General features: G+C 40.0%; 1 protein-coding gene across 3 annotated transcripts in view; it reads right to left on the bottom strand.

The window, feature by feature from the left end:
• The window catches only part of Rspry1 (ring finger and SPRY domain containing 1), a 54,495-nt gene extending 37,545 nt beyond the window's left edge, over positions 1 to 16,950 (bottom strand). Inside the window, exons 1-3 of one of the 3 annotated variants that reach the window (XM_029532477.1) lie at positions 16,459 to 16,545; positions 4,736 to 4,820; positions 574 to 1,075 (exon numbers count right to left, since the gene is read on the bottom strand). In XM_029532477.1, the coding sequence (XP_029388337.1) occupies positions 574 to 923 (350 nt within the window). In that variant the 5' untranslated portion in view covers positions 924 to 1,075; positions 4,736 to 4,820; positions 16,459 to 16,545. Of the gene's footprint in view, positions 1 to 573; positions 1,076 to 4,148; positions 4,255 to 4,735; positions 4,821 to 16,458 lie in introns of those variants that run through there. The other 2 variants (XM_021220330.2, XM_029532478.1) reach the window with 2 other exon arrangements.
• Between the last annotated feature and the right edge of the window lie 382 nt (positions 16,951 to 17,332).

Below are 17,332 nucleotides of genomic sequence, written 5' to 3'. Positions count from 1 at the left end.
TTTAAACAAAGTAGGAGAAAGAACATAGGCCCAGGTGTGCCCTGTCATTTCAACTTACAGTTTCCCCAAATGGATCTAACAGGCTAAACAAGAATAAAATAGGAGAGGTTAAACTTTTGTTGCCCATTGTCCTTAATTGCCTACAGAAGTTGCATGCCATACCCTTGGTAAGACTACTCATCTTGAATATATGGTCAGCAGAACAAATAGGCAAACATAGTAATTAATCTTCAAGAAAACATTTCCTTATTTCCTACTTAAGCAAGTAATTAATACAGACTCACTCCATAGTTACTGTACTCCCTCATAAAGATCATATTTTCAATCAGAAAATTAAATCCAAGTTTTCTGTACAGAACTGTTCAAAATTTTCCAGACAGGAGTAGATGATAGCAAGTAAAAACATCAAACCTTATTTACTCCGCTATCAGAGAAGAAATAAGTATTCTCTCTTGGCCTATGAGCACAAGGTTTGGAAAATATATCCTAAATGAGTGGAAGGAGTCCAAAAGTGGTGGTTCCTGGCAGAACACTTCCCAGGACACTGGAGTCGACAGTAAGTCAGATACTTACTTATCTACAAGAGTCCGTATTACCGCCAGTGTGTCCAGCACTAACCCATCCACATTTTGTTTCTTTCTCCTTGGCTCATGAGGTCCTCGGCCTCTTCTTGGAGGCCGGACAGGGTCCCGAGGTTGGCTCCTACTGTCAGCAGTAGGGACTGCACTGTTCTCAGCCTGTTGCTGGTGGGTGTCAACATTGTCTTCTGCTCCACTGTCATCTCGGCAGATGCAAGAATTACCCATAGTAGTAGTGGCACCTGTAGTCCCCAATAAGTGGGCTATGTGCTCCTCAAGAGTCAACAGCAGACCCTGACCAAGGCTTCTGCTTGCTAAGAACACAGCCCAACCAAAGACAATCATTTAGATAGTTTTCAATTTTCCGAGTACTGTTTTCATAATGTGGAACTGAACTTGCATTCTATTCATTTTTAACAACTGAATGCTGGAGAAGGTCAAGCAGCTCATTTCCAACATTATCAACCACTGGGAATGCTGGCCATACACTGGCAGTTCTACAAGAGAGGAAAAGAGAAAGGAAATTAACGGAAGGTCTTGACTATTCAATCACTCAAATTGCTAGTGTGGTTTCAATGGCATTCAGATTACAGTGAATATCACCCTTTGATATCCTTATAGGTTCCCAATGTAAAGCTATCTTTGGATAACAGAACTAACAACAACTGTTCTTTTTAGATAAAAAAAAAAGATTGTTCAGTATGTGTATGACATATGTGGGTATGAAAAAGTCCATGCTACCACATCATAAGGAGGTTATAGGAAAATGTTCAGAAGTCAATTCTCTTCTATCATGTGGGTCCTGGGCACTGAATTCAGGTCACCAGGCTTGCACAGAAAGTGCTTCACCTACTAAGTCATCTTACCAGCACCAACAACTCCTTTTTATCAGTCATTACATTATAAAGTTGATTGCTAAACCATATCCTTATAAGCCATAGGAGTTCTAATCAATGTTTTAAAAACACATATGCAGTTCTTATCTCTACAGAAATATATTTGGCAAATTTGTGGAACATTTTCAAAGGCTCTTTCTGTGATAAAAAAATGAATCATATCCTTTATTTAAACATATGGGACAATTTAATATGTTTCAAATAAAATATCTAATTACAGATGTCTGTTGTTGAAAAAGTTATGATACTAATATCATAGCTGCTGTCTAATAATAAAAGAATGTTTCTCTGAAATGATGGAAACTATACTGATTTTTAAAGGAGGATCACTCAAGAATTTACAGAAGTCAAGGCTGGGGAAATGGCTCAGTGGGTAAGACCCAAGTTCAGATCTCTAGCACTCACATAAAAGATTGTTCAGGGCAGTATGTGCTTGCAACCCAGCATTGGGAGCCAGATCCTGGTAGATCCCAAAGAGCCAGACTAGCTAAGATGGACAGCTCTGGTTCAGTAAAAGATTCTATCTCAAGAAAGTAAAACAGAACAATAGAGAAAGACATCCCATATTTTGTTCTGGCCTCTACATACTCACAGAGGGAATATGCACATGTAACACACACACACACACACACACACACACACACACACACACACACACAGAGAGAGAGAGAGAGAGAGAGAGAGAGAGAGAGAGAATGAGAATGAGAATATTTATAGAAATCATGCAAGTGGTTATAGACAAAATTTTTCTATTACATAAGCAAGACTGTTTAGAAAATTGTGAATTCATAATGCAAAGTTACATTCCTTACAATGATTAGTCTGTTGCTACAAAGTTAAGAATAAGGGCTGGAGAGATGGCTCAGCAGTTAAGAGCACTGACTGCTCTTAAAGAGGTCCTGAGTTCAAATCCCAGCAACCACATGGTGGCTCACAACCATCCTTAATGAGATCTGATACCCTCTTCTGGTGTGTCTGAAGACAGCTACAGTGTACTTAGATATAATAATAAATAAATCTTAAAAAGTTAAGAATAAAATATACTGATTATCTCTGCCTGAAAACATTCTAAGCACTTTTGGCCAAGCACCAGGGCTGGGACTAGAAGGATAAAAACAGGGAAGGCACAGTCCCTGCACTCAGTGAGCCCATAGATGGTTAGCTTCGTCCCACACAGTGTGCTTACGATCGTAAATGATAGAAATAGCTCTTCATTGATCTGAGAACATGTGCTTACGTTCTGGAAAAAAAGACTTGGAAGTAGGAGACAGAAAAAAGGATGGTAGCTAAAAGTAAAAACAAAACAAAATAAAAACCCCAACAAAAGGCTGGGTGTGGTGGAACACTCCTTTAATCCCAAGACTTAGGAAACTGAGACAGGCAGACCTCTGAGTTCAAGGCCAGCCTGGTCTACAGATCAAGTTCCAGAACAGCCAAGGCTACACAGAGAAGTCCTGTTTCAGGAAAAATAAAAACAAAAACAAAAACAAAAAAAAGATGAGAATTTTTTTCTTTAAGGTCTGAGAACATTTTATTAGAGGTTAAAAAAAATCTAGGGCAGGCAACTTGTAATGTATACATGGAACATCACACACACACACACACACACACACACACACACACACACACACACACACACAGGTGTACCTAATTTCACAAAGTACCAGAGGAGAATGAAAATATGGGAATAGATATTACTGCCCTCAGGCTGTTTCCCTTAAACCAGTGAGGCTGCCTTTAAAAATTGAAGCTTGTACTTAAAAAGGATGTACTGAATGTATAGGTAAGAACATGACATAAGGACTCAGCTGGAAATAGATTTTTTTAACATAAAACACATATTAAACTCAGAAAAAGTTGCATAACATCCCTATTACTCTGAAGGCCAGGGCACAATTCCTCCTCCAGAAAATAGATAATCAAGAGTTTTCTGTACTTAAACAGAGAAAGAAACAAGAAATAACTTTGCATAGTTAAAGATTTATAAATTCTGTTTATATATATAGTTATATAAACATTTTATATAAATATAATAATATAAAATATATCTGTAAATATATAAATATAACATGCATATAAATAACAATATATTTATAAATAATGAATATAACATACAAATAATGTATAAATGTATTTGTAGATATGTTTATAAATATTAATATTTATAGATATAGTTTTATAAACTATGCTGATTTTTTAAAAAGATCAAGTGACATTTAAGAACGCATGCTCTATGCTAGGCCTAGTAGGACATACTTGCAAATTCTAGCACTCAGGAGGCTGAAGCAGGAAGATTATGAGTTTTTAAAGGCCACTGTGGATTATATAGCAAGACTTACATGTGTGAGCTTGAGTGCACACGTTTGGCTCTTCTTGTCTAATAACTTTTGTTACACATCTGCTTGCTTTTATACCAATTATTAGGCACTTGAAAATTAGTTTTTTTTTCTTTCTATCTGAAACTACAAATGCTATTCTTTGGATTTTTTTTTTTTTTTTTTTTTTTTTTTGAGACAGCATCTCTTTAGCCCAGGCCAGTTTAAATTCAGCATGCAGGTTGGGCTGGCCTGGACTTGCAAAAATCCTCCTTCATGTGCCTCCTGAATGCTGGGTTACTAGTGTGAGATACCAAGCTCAGTTAACTTCCTATGCAATATACACAGAGCTACCTTACCAATTTATAGAAATATACTTCAGCTAGCAGGGTAATGGTGGCATGTATCTTTAATTCCAGCACTTAGGTAGAGGCAGCCTGGTCTACAGTGAGTTCCAGGAAAGTCAGAGCTATACAGAAAAACCCTTTCTTGATAAAAGAAAGGAAGGAAGGAAGGAGAGAGGAAAGAAGGAAGGGAGAGAGGGAGGGGTAGACAAAGGAAAGAAGGAAGAAAGGCAGGAAGGGAGGGAGGAAGGGAAGAAAGGCAGGCAGGAAGAAAAGACATAAAGAAACTTTAACTTTTTAAAAGCTAGAATTTTTTTTACACATTATAGTATAAACATCTGTTACTAGATCTATTAGCATTTTGGGGATGCTGGAAGAGAGTGGTCCAAGATGATTTAACACAGGTGTTTTTTAAGAACTAATTCTAAACTGTTTTCTCAGAATGGTCAAGAGCCCATGAATGTGCTCCATGCTGCCAGAGCAGAAAAGATTTCATGGGCTCCAGAGTCTTTACACACCATCAGTATGGAAAGAAGAATGGGACACAAGATACAAATAATACCCTCAGTCTAACCAGAAACATTAAGTGGGGGAAAACATACCTGAGTAAGGGACAATCTGGCACTAAAAATAACTTAAAATGATCTCGGAATATCAAAGTAAGCTTAAGTCCCAGGAAACAAAGACCTGAAGGAGACAGAACAAGTCCTATAAAAATTACAGTGTGATGGCATCAGACAAAGTTATTTAGCATAATTTAAAAGAAAAAAATTAAGGGACAGTGAAATGGGCTGGAGGTTAAGAGCTCCTACTGTTCTCCCAGAGGAGCCATGCTTGGTTCCCAGCGTCCACATGGCTGTTCATAACCATCTGCAACTCCAGTTCCTTTGAGCCTGGTTTCCAAGAGTTCCTGCAAGTTACATGGTGCACACAAACTCGTGCAAGTAAACACACAGAACAATAAATAAGTCTTTAAAAAGAGAAAAAACAATGTCAAAAGTGCCTGTGATGAAGGCAGCTTACTGGATCTCAAATCTTAAGAGGTCATTCTACCTAAAATTATTTTCCTAAGGCTTGCATAAATTGATTACTTCCTTAATGTAAATTTTTAAAAATTTCAATAATTTTTATAATTTAAAGTGATTAGGAGATATTCCACACATGCAGGTATTTTTAAAAACCTGACCAAGTTTGAAGTGACAAGGGGAAAATTAAAGTTTTTTTTTTCCATTTCTGAATTTGAAATCAAGTATACTTTGGGTCAATGTCTCCCAAAAGAGTTATATCCTTAAATATCCCAGAAAACGATGTTTACTATAAGTTTGTTAGCCAGGATATATTTTTGGGGGGTGGGGTAGGCAGTGTAGGTTTCTTTTTTAGTTTTTTTTTATTATTATTATTTTTAAGAATCTCACTAAGATGTCCATACCCAGTTTGGTATTGAATTCCTGGCTCAAGTGATCTTCCTGCCTCAGCCTTCAAGTAGCTTTGATCATGGGCATAATGCTACCAGTCTAGTGAAATGAATTTTTTAAAAGTTTCAATGATTTTAACACTAGAGATTTTAACACTTTTCTTTCTTTTGTTTTTATTTTTTCAAGGCAGTTCTCACTATGTAACTTTGACTGTTATGGAACTCAGGCTGGCCTCAAACTCAGAGATGCTCCTGCCTTTGCCTCTCAAATGCTAGAATTAAAGGGATACACCACTACACCAGCTAGAGATCTTTCCTTAGCATAAAGTTACCATTACAATGACCAGGTGTCAGGTAGGTGGTAGGAGCCAAGAAGTGTTATACAGTGTTCATCACTCATGAAACATACAAAGAAAAAAGAAGTGCAGCTAGCTTAAAAAATTCATGAAATGGTCATATTTTTTAGGCTTATAGCCATGGTACATGCATATATGCAAAGTATAAACTTCAGATTCCTTCAGTATTACAAATGCTTCCTTTTTAGAAATGGGAGGTACTCAAGACATATTTCCATAGGAAAGAAGTTGTGACTACCTATTGTTTGGTTACTAAGGCTAAACAATTACACTTCAAACAACTTTGTTTTGCCTATAAAGAAAATGTGTTATCTCCCCAAAGACCACTGTTTGAAGACAGTACCCTCAGCTACATATTTTACACAGGCCACCAAGCACAGTACATGAACATCACAAGCAGACGGCCCCGGGTACAAGTCTCAGCTCTGCTATACTCACTGGCATTCCCTCCAGGAATCTGACCATGGATACACTTTACAAGAGGGAAGAAGGAACAATTATTACCTCATAATAACTCCAAAGAGTCAAAATGCTCTCCAGGATGCAGCCCACGCCTGTGACTACTTAAAAGCTCCCTAGGTGGTTCTGATGGCAGCCAAGTCTGGAAATCACTATTAGTACCTAACACAGAACCTGCCATCTACTGAATGAATTATCAGATAAACTAAATATTAAATGGTGACTCTTGTGAGAGCAAATATGTCAATATTCCTTTCCAGAAAAATTAACATTATTTTTGAATGTTTTGAGATGACAGCCAAAATGGTCATTAGAAAACTGTCATAACTACAAAATTGTGGGGGTAAGAGAGAGTGCAAGTCTGCATGTATGAAAATTTCATAATGAAATACTTAAAAAACAATTGGATGAAAAACAATAAAAATAGTTCCATATAGTATCTTCCACTAAATATACCCTATGAAGCATTGTAGCCTGTTTATGGGTACTATTATCCAGAGTTGAAGACTAGAGATTATGTAAAGGCAATATATTTTTAATGCCCATAAATTTTAACATTGTCCTCACCATTATCTCATGAAGTCAATTTTAAAGCCAAACATAAACAAAAACAACTATTGTATCTGTGACTGGGGCAAGCCTCAACTGAATCAAAGAGAACTCTTATTACTGAATACCAATGCTTAGTAGATATTTCTCGCCATCTTAATGGCAACAATTTAAACCATCACTCTTAACTTCCATTTTGCTGCAAGATTATAGACAATATAGCATTTCAAGTTTTCAAAATTCCTATGAGAAAAAGAAAAAGAAAGAGAAGCCAACAAACTCAGTAGATCTTTGTAAATTTCACTGTCTCACTGCCAGTTAAAAAAAAAACCCACAATTCTCTACTTTCAACTCCCCCCCCCCCCCGAGGTTTTAGCTAACTGGTCTAACCCTCTCTAACAAATGGTTCAGGAGTTAGTGATTCATCTCTTCAAATATTTGCTTGCATTTAGTTATTAAGCTCATCACTGATGGTAAGACCGTCCTTTTCCCTGAGCAGACTTCAGGATTATGTATGCTGTCGGGAATGGAGAAGCTGGTTAAATGAATGATCATAAGAACAGAAAACAAGTCATCAGGTCCAAAATACCTCATCATTCCAAAACAGGGTTACAAGCTATAGGATGTTCTTTAGCCCTTTACCCTCAAGGCTGAACCAAACAGCATGCAAGGTCAAGTTATACATTGTTTCAGTGATTTTTCTCTCATTAGAAAATGTTCTTGGATTTTCTCTCAATACAGTATGTCTCAAACTGTAACTTCTGGTATTATCTTTCATTGTCCTCAACCAACATTTTATGATGAAAACTTTCAAGCATACAGCAAAGGAACTAATTCACTATAAACAGTGAGTATCTATATATAATCTATATATATGCCACTTAGTCTACAATTCACATTTTGTATTTATTACAAACTTGTCCACTATATCCTTACCAAGCCATGTACATCTTGCAATAATGTATTTTGAAGTTAACTGTATACTTTAGAGTAACCACACCCCCCAATAACTCAGCATACCTATCACTGTGTTTTTTAGAAGCTAAATTTATGTATCGTGCAAACCTTAAGTATCTAAATGCTGAGTTTTGTCAAACACATATATCAGTGTCTTCAAACTCTGTTAAGGTAGGGTTCATTTCCAGCAGGGTACTTGCAGTAACCACAGAGTAAAAGAAAAATATGGGAAACATTACCCAGAAATAAGTTTTTAAAAATATTCTGCAGGATATCTAAAAAAGTAAGGTTTCTTTATTAATTATTGAGGTTGGTTGGAGGAAAACTAAGTAACAAGACATTATTTAGTGCTGTAATATTATCTTATCTTAATAGAAATGCAGATGTTATTTTGACAGCATACATGCCAGGCTGAAACAGAAGGTACCTAAAGTTTCTGTTTGTTTTTGATTTTTTTTTTAATTTATTTTATGTGCTTCACGACAGAGCGTGTAGAATCTGAGTGTCAATCCCCATCCGAATGCATGCCCATCTGTCCGGGACTCTGATTCCCATGGATTGAGGAGGGCCCACAGAGCCCCAGTCCATGGCAGGGGGGCGTTCCCTGGATGTGTCTATATCAGAGGCCAGAAGAAGAGAGTTCCAGATGGCTGTGAGCCACTATGTAGGTGCTGGGAATTGAATCCAGGTCCTCTAAAAGAGTAGCCAATGCTTTTAACCACTGAGCAATCTCTCCAAACTTTCTAAAGATTTTTGAATTATTTAGTTTAAGGTCTAAAGCATTTGCTGTTTTGTTGGAGGAGAAGAGGGAAAGCCTGCAGAAGCCCTCCAGCTCCATGGACCCTGCAGACACTAGGGCCCACTAACTCCAGATGAAAAGGGCCCTGCAAGCCGGGTGTGGTGGCGCATGCCTTTAATCCCAGCACTCGGGAGGCAGAGGCAGGTGGATTTCTGAGTTCGAGGCCAGTCTGGTCTATAAAGTGAGTTCCAGGACAGCCAGGACTACACAGAGAAACCCTGTCTCGAAAAACCAAAAAAAATAAAAAAATAAAAAAATAAAAAAAAATCAGAGGCCCACATAGACCGACTTGTTTGTACACACAAGAGAAAAGGGCCCTGTAGACACTAGGGTCCACTAACTAAGATTAAAAAAAAAAAACAAAAAAACATTTTCTTCCAGTTGCTGGAAAAAAATACCCCAGCAAAAGCAAGCTGGGGGAGAAAAGATTTATTTCAGCTCACAGTTCATGCTAGTCCATCATAGCAAGGACATCACAGAGCTAGGATCTTGAGGAAATTAGTCATATCACACCAGGAACACATAGCAATGGCTGTATAAATCCATGACAGCTCACTTTCCCCCAAGCACAGAGAATGGTGCCACCCACTTATAGGCTAGGTCTTCACACATAATAAAGTTACCCACAGCCATGTCCACTGACCCACTTAATTTGGACAATCCCTCACTGACACCGGAGTGGTTCTGGATTGTGTCTAATTGACAATTAAAGCTAAGAATTAAATGTGCTAAACAAGTTACAGAGAAGGGGCATGTAGGTTATATGCAAATATTATGCCATCTTATATAAGGGAGCTGAGCATCTATAAATTCTGGTACCTATAGGAGACCTGAGGAGCCAATCTCCCTTGCATATCAAGAGCTGGTTGTATTTGATTGGAATTTCATTTTACACCCAGAAGGAAAGGCGGCCTTGATAAGGTATTTTTCACATGACTCAAGTATTCAAAACTGTGTCAGTAGTAGTGCTGAGCATTTGAGGCTTAGGTTTTATGGGGGACTATTATGCCCTAGACTGTATCCTTCAAGTGGCTAGGACAAGCACAGGATGATTCTCCTCTTATGTGCTGAGGTTGGTTTAAGAAAGAACATCTTTGGAAAAAAATTAGGTCATCTCTCTGAACTGAAAGAGTACCTAGAAATTTTTCACCTAAAATGTTGAAAGATTCTAGTCCAATAGCAGCAACACTGGTGTCAAAAACTTATAGCAAGAAGTAGGTGAGACTATGGCAGAAAGATTGATAGAACACAATCCTGACCTGACTCATTACAAAGGAGAAAAGACAAAACCTTTCAGGATTCGAAACATGAATCAAAAATAAAACTAGCTTCGTATAGTGGTGCACACCTTTAATCCCAGCAGTCAAGAGCAGGCAGATCTCTGAGTTCGAGGCCCAGCTGGTCCAGGACAGCCAGGGTTACACAGAGAAACTCCGTCTTGAAAAACCAAAGCAAAGCAAACCAAACCAAACCAAAATACCCAACAACAACAACCACAAAAACAAAAGAAAACAAAACAAAAACAAAAACAAAAACACCTGTTACAGGGAAGATGGCTCTACAGGTCAAGTACTAGTGAAAGGATGAAGACTGGAGTCTGGATCCTTATCGCCCACATAACTGCTGGGCACCCACGGCAGACAACCTGCAATCAATCCCAGCTCTTTAGAGGCAGAGGGGCTCCCCATAGCAAGCTGGCTAGCTAGACTAGCTGAATAGACGCACTATGTGTTCAGTGAGAGACCCTGCCTTAAGCAACTGAGGACGACAATGACAACTTCTGGTTTTCTTGTCTGTGTGCAAACACATGATCAGCTACATGAAAACACATAATACACACATATACACACACTACACATACATATACAGACAAATATATATATATAAGAAATAAAATAAAATTTAGGTCTTGACTAGAGCAAGGAATTTTCAGAATAATAGAAATGAAAAGAACCAACCAAACAGTAAATATTCTTCAATGAGTCTTTTTGTTTGTTTGTTTGTTTGTTTCTGTTTTGTTTTGTTTTTTTCAAGACAGGGTTTCTCTGTGTAGCCTTGGCTGTCCTGGAACTCACTTTGTAGACCAGGCCGTCCTCGAATTTAGAAATCCGCCTGCCTCCCAAGTGCTGGGATTAAAGGCATGTGCCACCACCGTCCGGCCTTTCTTCAATGAGTCTTAAGGATGAAAAATAAAATCTACCTTATATCCCAAAAGGAAATTCTAAGAAAGAACTGAGTTAGAAAGTGCTAATGATGGCTGCAGAAGAGGGGAAAAAAATGAAATATTCTTGATTACTTATCCTCAGCAGGCCCAATAACAGGAAGCATGTTGCTGTATTATCCAAATACATATAAGTTTTAAGGAAAATAACTTTTTCTATTGAAAAAACTCTATGCTCTCAAGAAAAGGAAGCATACATAAGTGGCACAAATGGCAAAATCTTCTTTAATAATACCTGTTTAAAATGGTGTCTAAAACACCTGATTGTATATGCACTTGTATACCCAGCAGCTCTAATAGGTGGAGCCATAAATACCTAGGTGAATGTATTCTAAAATATATAAAACTAGAAAGTTAAAATAGTTACAAACCAGAAAATACGTTTAAAAGTTGTGATGGCACCATTCATAAATGTGAACAAAGATGAAAAGACGTCCCTGCCCTCTTGGCAAAAGGCGCTGAAGTTAGGGATGAAGGATAGCACTAGAGACCATGCTTAACTCCCTGACAAAGTCTATGGCTAACACACGAGGGCCTCTAGGAGGAGGCTATGGGCCCCAGCACTTTCTAGTGCCTGATCACACTGGCGTGTCTCTGTATGGGCACTTCTTAGAAGACTGTAATTTAGCACTAGCAACTGCATTGCAACACCATCTCAAATTTTGGGAGTGCAAGGCCAGTGGGTAAAGGCACTCTCCCACACAAGCCTGGTCACCTGAGTTCAATACCTGGAATCCATGGAAGGGTGGAAGGAGAAAACAAAGTCATTCTCTGATCTACACACACACACACACACACACACACTCACACACACACACACACACACACACTCACACACACACTCACATCATGCACATACAGAGAACAAAAATTAATTTTTAAAAATTGAGAAATTAAAAATTATTCCAGGAGGTAGTAGTGCAAGCCTTTAATCCCAGCACCCCCAGGAGGCAGAAGCAGGTGCATCTCTGTGAGTAGAGGCCAGCCTGGTCTACAGAGGAGTTCCAGAACAGACAGGACGACATAGAGAAACCCTGTCTCAAAAAAAAAAAAAAAAAAAAAAAAAAAAAAAAAAAGACACCACCTGAACATGCCCTGGCCATGTCGCTGTTCTGGGGATAAAACTAAGGTTAAACAGCAAGTGTAATGAAAACAACAAGGACCAGAAATCACAATGGAAAACCAGATTATTTTAAGGCAATATGGATGTTGTAACACCCCCCCCCCCAAATTAAGCCCTTTCTGAATCCTGCAGGAATCCATATCCTGTCCCTGAGAGATGAGAAGCTCCGCATTGGTGCTAAGCGTCTCAGGACAGACCACCTTAGGGAAAAAAGGTACTAACGACTACAATAATTTTTTTTGTTTAAAAAAAAAATCTGTGAGTGTTGATATGTGTTCATATGTGATTACAGACATATGTTATACGTATGTGTGAGGGCCAGGACAACCTTAGGCATTGCTCCTCACCTCCTGTCTTGTTTGAAGCAGTCTTTCTCTGTACGCCAGGCTAGCCGCCAACTTCTGAAGACCCTACCAATTTTGCCTCCCATCTCCCTGTAAGAGCACTGGGCTATTGATTCACCCCACTGTGCATGGTTTTACATGAGTTATGGGGATTTGAACTCAGATCTTCAGGCGTCTATGAGCAAATATGTTTGCCCACTGAGTCATCTCCCCTGTCCAATTGCAGTAAATCCTAATTGCTTTAAGTCTGAAGCAACAAATACATTATTTTATTAAGCCTTAAAACTAACTTGGAAAGTTATTAATATGTAGTACATCAGCATCTATAACTATGAACAATGATGGAACAATAAAAACTGAATAAGGAGTTGTGTTTCCCATGAGGAGGGTGGAGTAGGACTCACAGTCTGAGAATACTGCATTCAGTGAACAAAGGAGAGGAAACTTAATTCTTTAGGAGGGAGAAGTAAGAAAAAACCAGCTCTGAAACATAAACTACAGAGTGATAATATACTTGCTGAGGAAGAAATTTCAGACTTTCTAATTGAAGTGTACAGGACCCATGAAATTATGCCTGGATACTGTAATTTCAAGCAGTAAGAGAGTCACACGTAGAGATAAAAACCTTACCAATTCTAGGAGTACACCAATTTCTTTCTATTTAAATATTTTCTAGTTCTCAAAAACTCAGACAAAAAAGGCAAGTAAGCAATCTGGAGAGGTGTCTCAGTGGCAGAGCACGCCCTGCTCTTGCAGAGGACCCAGCACGCATGGTGGGCAGCTCACCAGTGCTTGTAACTCTTTCTAGAGGAGAAAATATTAGTTCTTTTATCCTACTAAAAGTTATAAAGTTTCCTAAGGGCTGTGGCCCAGGTTTTGGCATTCATCACTTCCTCTCTGTTCTGCTTTCAATTTTTAAATTTAAATACCAGGAAAAAAAAAATCCATCCAATGGCAGATGCCTTAAAAAATGCCAAAGGCTTGAAGAAGAAGGAGGAAGAAGAAGAGGAAGAGAAGAAGAAGAAGAAGAAGAAGAAGAAGAAGAAGAAGAAGAAGAAGAAGAAGAAGAAGAAGAAGAAGAAGGAAGAGGAGGAAGAAGAAGAGAAGGAAGAGGAAGAGGAGGAGGAGAAGAAGAAAAGAAGAAGAAGAAGAAGAAGGAGGAGGAGGAGGAGGAGGAGTCGGCTGAAATTGATTACTGGTTCAGTTGGTCATTTGTGATGCCTGCTGACTTCCCCTTTACACTTAGGACCCAAAACGAATTTTACATTTTACAAGGATCTGATCCTAAAATAGAGAAAATTTTCCATTAGTGTTTTGTAATGGAGATCCCCACCTTCAAGAATTCCTAATAGGGTTGGAGAAATGGTTCGGTGGTAAAGAGCACCCAAGTTCTGTTCCTAGCACTAATAAGCTTACAACCTCTAAAACTCCAACTCCAGAGGTTCACCACCTCTAGCTTCTGAAGGCACCTGCACACATGTGCCAGAGTCCCCTTCCTACATATATGTAATTAAAATATTAAAAATAAAATCCTTTGTTTTTGTTTTTCAAGACAGGGTTTCTCTCTGTAACCCTCACTGGAACTCACTCTGTAGACCAGGCTGTCCTAGAACTCACAGAGATCCACCTGTCTCTGCTTCCCAAGTACTGGGATTAAAGGCATGGGCCACCACCAACACCCTAAATAAAATTCTCTTAAAATTTGTTTTGCAGAAAAGATTTTATAAAATTCCTAATAATTTTTTAAGCTACACAGATTTTAGAGTATTAAAAAAAGTTGTATTCTAAAACCTTCAAGGTGATTCTCAATCATAAAATCTACTTCACTGGACACAGTGGCACACACCTTTAATTCCAGCACTCTGGAGGCAGAAGCAGGTGATCTGAGTTCCAGGCCAGCCAGGGTTATATAAGGAGACCTTGTCTCTAAACACAAGAAACAAAAAAACAAACCTGGGTATAGTATACACCTACAGGAAGCTGAGGCAAGAGGACAGCAGGTTATAGGAATATATAGTAAAATACTATCGCAAAGGAAGAGAGAGATTATTTCATTATTAGGTTAAATATCCTTGAATACTAGTTTCAACACGTGAGTTTAAACAGCTTGTTGTAAATTCACTTCAGAAACAGCTTCTGTTACTAAACTTACTAATCATATTTTAGAACTAATAGAGCGGTTTTTCCCCTGTTCAGTACAGAAAAACAACACACTATTATATACAATTCTAAGCATTTATAAGTATCAAGTTCCCCTTAATATTTACTAAAAGAAGTTATTTTGCTGACAAAGCATAAAAAGTCTACATAGACCATGATAGAATACTTTCTATAATCAATAGTTTAAAAATACTGTATCTAGAAAAAAATAGAGGGCTTATACAAACAGCAAAAAAGCAGAACTTGCAAAGATATTAAACAGAAGCCCTGGGTACCATGTATCCTGGGAAATCAAGAAGCTCACAAAACCACCACAGAAAGTAAAACAAAAGACCAACAAACAATCAGGAAACATAAGATTAAAATACAGGAAATTCAGGTCACCTAAAAAAAAAAAATAAGCCTACTTTAAAAAGACAATAACAAAAACCCTTGTTCAAACACACACACACACACACACACACACACACACACACACACACAAGGAAATCCCTAAAACTTTGGGACATCAGCTCTAACAATGCAGCTCTTACAAGTGCCACTAATCTAAAGTTATTGAAGTGTCACATACTGACAGAGGTAACAATTTTATTATTGTAGTCTTGTAGTATCAGGGGTCTACACAGCAAGTTATCATCTCAAGAAACGCAAACTCTACATAAAATGAAAACTGAAAAGTGCCTTGTAAGCTATTGCTCTGGAGGTACCACAAGGCAGAATTCATGAAAAGAAGAAGAAAACAAAAAAACCCTACAGGCTCATTTACAAATTACAAGTGGTGAGGGTGCTGCCTAGCCTTCACTACCTGTAGCCAGCCATTCAAAGGCCAAAGAACAGATACAAGAAAAAGTGAGCCTACAATATTTAGAACAAACTACTTAAAGAAAAACTTCCCGAAGGAAGTGCTAATTCCTTCCAGCACTACTAGAAGTGGAAAGTTAAATTAAAACTCTCTAAACAAAAGCTGGAAACCTCTTCATGTCAAGGAAGCAGGCAGGGTTTAGACTAACATTTCACTCAGTGATACACGGTTCTCAGAGCTCTACAGGTAATCAAGCTAGTATTTATGCTAATCTCTTACATCAACAATTTTCCAGATTAGAAAACACATTATTCCTCAACAGCAATCCATTACCCTACCTTACTTTCACACGCAGCGTCCATTATTTTACAGAAAAAACCTCTTAAGATGTCAAGTCACTTCAACTAAGGAAGAACAAGCAGATGGGTTAAGTGAGGAGCCTGGGAGACCGCACGACTCTACTTAGACGGTAACAGACACTGCCAACTTTAAAAAGTTCAAAGTACATCACTCCAGGGGATGAAACCTTCCTCTCGGACATCTACGCAAGACAATCTCAAGAGCCCAGCAGCTCTAACTAGGTCTCCCTCTGTTAAGAACAGGGAAAGTGAGGCAGACAAGCGGGCGGGCGGGCAGGAAGTAAAGCCAAATTTGGAGGCTCGCTTGGGGTGCTGCTGGTGGGATGACTCCCCTGTCCCACTCTCTGGCGCGAAGGCCAGAGGCAGCAGAATCTGGGACACATGGTCAGACTCCAGAGTGGGGGAAGAACCCCGACTATTCCCGTTTCCGCTTACCATCCCGATCTAGGGCTTTCCAACGGAAAGGACTGCCCTCCCCAAGGGTTTTTCACTTAATATTTAGCTCAGGCCTGGAGAGGAGAATCCGCTAGGTCTGGTTCCCGCCTCCAACCTCTCTCTAAGGCGAAGAACTCTCTCCAGTCTCGCTCCACGTCGAACTCTCCACCCCAAGGCACCACCAGACCATTCCAGGGGAAGTCGGCTTCCCACTGCAACGCAAAACTCCCCAGAAGGAATCCCTACCTCACGACGTGCGCCCCTCGACCCCTTCGGTGCCGAGGAGCCCGAACGAGAGCCCCCCCCCCCAGCATCCGGAGCCTCCCCAGGGGGTACCTGCTTCTCACCTTAGCCGCAGTCTCCTCGGGAGGGTGACCCCAGGACCTCCTTCAGTCAAGATCCCCTAAAGGGGAACACCCTCTTCCAGGAACCGCTTTCAGGCGCCTCCAGTGCGGGCCTCGGAGGAGAGCGTGCGGGCTGCTTCCCAGGCTCTGACCAACGCCACCCTCTCCAAGACCCTTGCCCGGAGACGGCCACGGCCCCAGTCCGGTCTCTCCGACCCAGGCTCCAGCGGCTGTTCCCTTCCTTCACAGGCGTCGCTAGCCCTCCAGCTCCCTTCCCGGCCACGTCCCCAAGGGGCTTCCCAGAGCAGCGCGGTCGGGCTGTGGCACTGACTTGCACTAGCTCCTGGGCCCACCGGAGGGAGGGGACAGCGACAGCGGCGCGACTCCTTTGTGACAGGTCCAAGAGAGCGGTAAAGATGGACGCGAGGACGCGGCTCTGCCATTACGCGCAGGGGCCCACCCCCGCTTCACACCGCCCGGGCCCTCCCTCGGTCCCCTAGGAAACGCCCCTTCCTCGGTGGCAAACCCTCTCTCTCAGACAGCCAATCATCGGTCAAGGTTTGTGTCACGTGATCCCGCAGCTCGGCCCGCCAGCCTGGAATGAACCAGCTCATCCCCTTGCCGAAGGGCGAACGACCCAATCGGATCGCTCCATACGGTCTTGGAGCACCGGATTTCCACGAGGCGCTCGGGGAGGGAGAGAGCTGTTGATTGGACTATGCCGCCGGAAGCGGGGTGGAAATGTGTTGTGGCTGTAAGGAACAGGAAGCCCCAAAGGGTCAAAAGGAATACAATAGCGAAGTGTGTTTGCTTCCTTTAAGCCGTTGTTCTTTTCTAGGTTTTTTTTTTTTTTTTTTTTTTTTTTTTTTTTTTTTTT

Source organism: Mus pahari, chromosome 20, assembly GCF_900095145.1.
Source record: "Mus pahari chromosome 20, PAHARI_EIJ_v1.1, whole genome shotgun sequence".
In the NCBI taxonomy this organism is placed as follows: domain Eukaryota; kingdom Metazoa; phylum Chordata; class Mammalia; order Rodentia; family Muridae; genus Mus; species Mus pahari.
The sequence above is the reverse complement of the archived record's forward strand: the minus strand, read 5'-3'. Positions and strand labels throughout refer to the sequence as shown.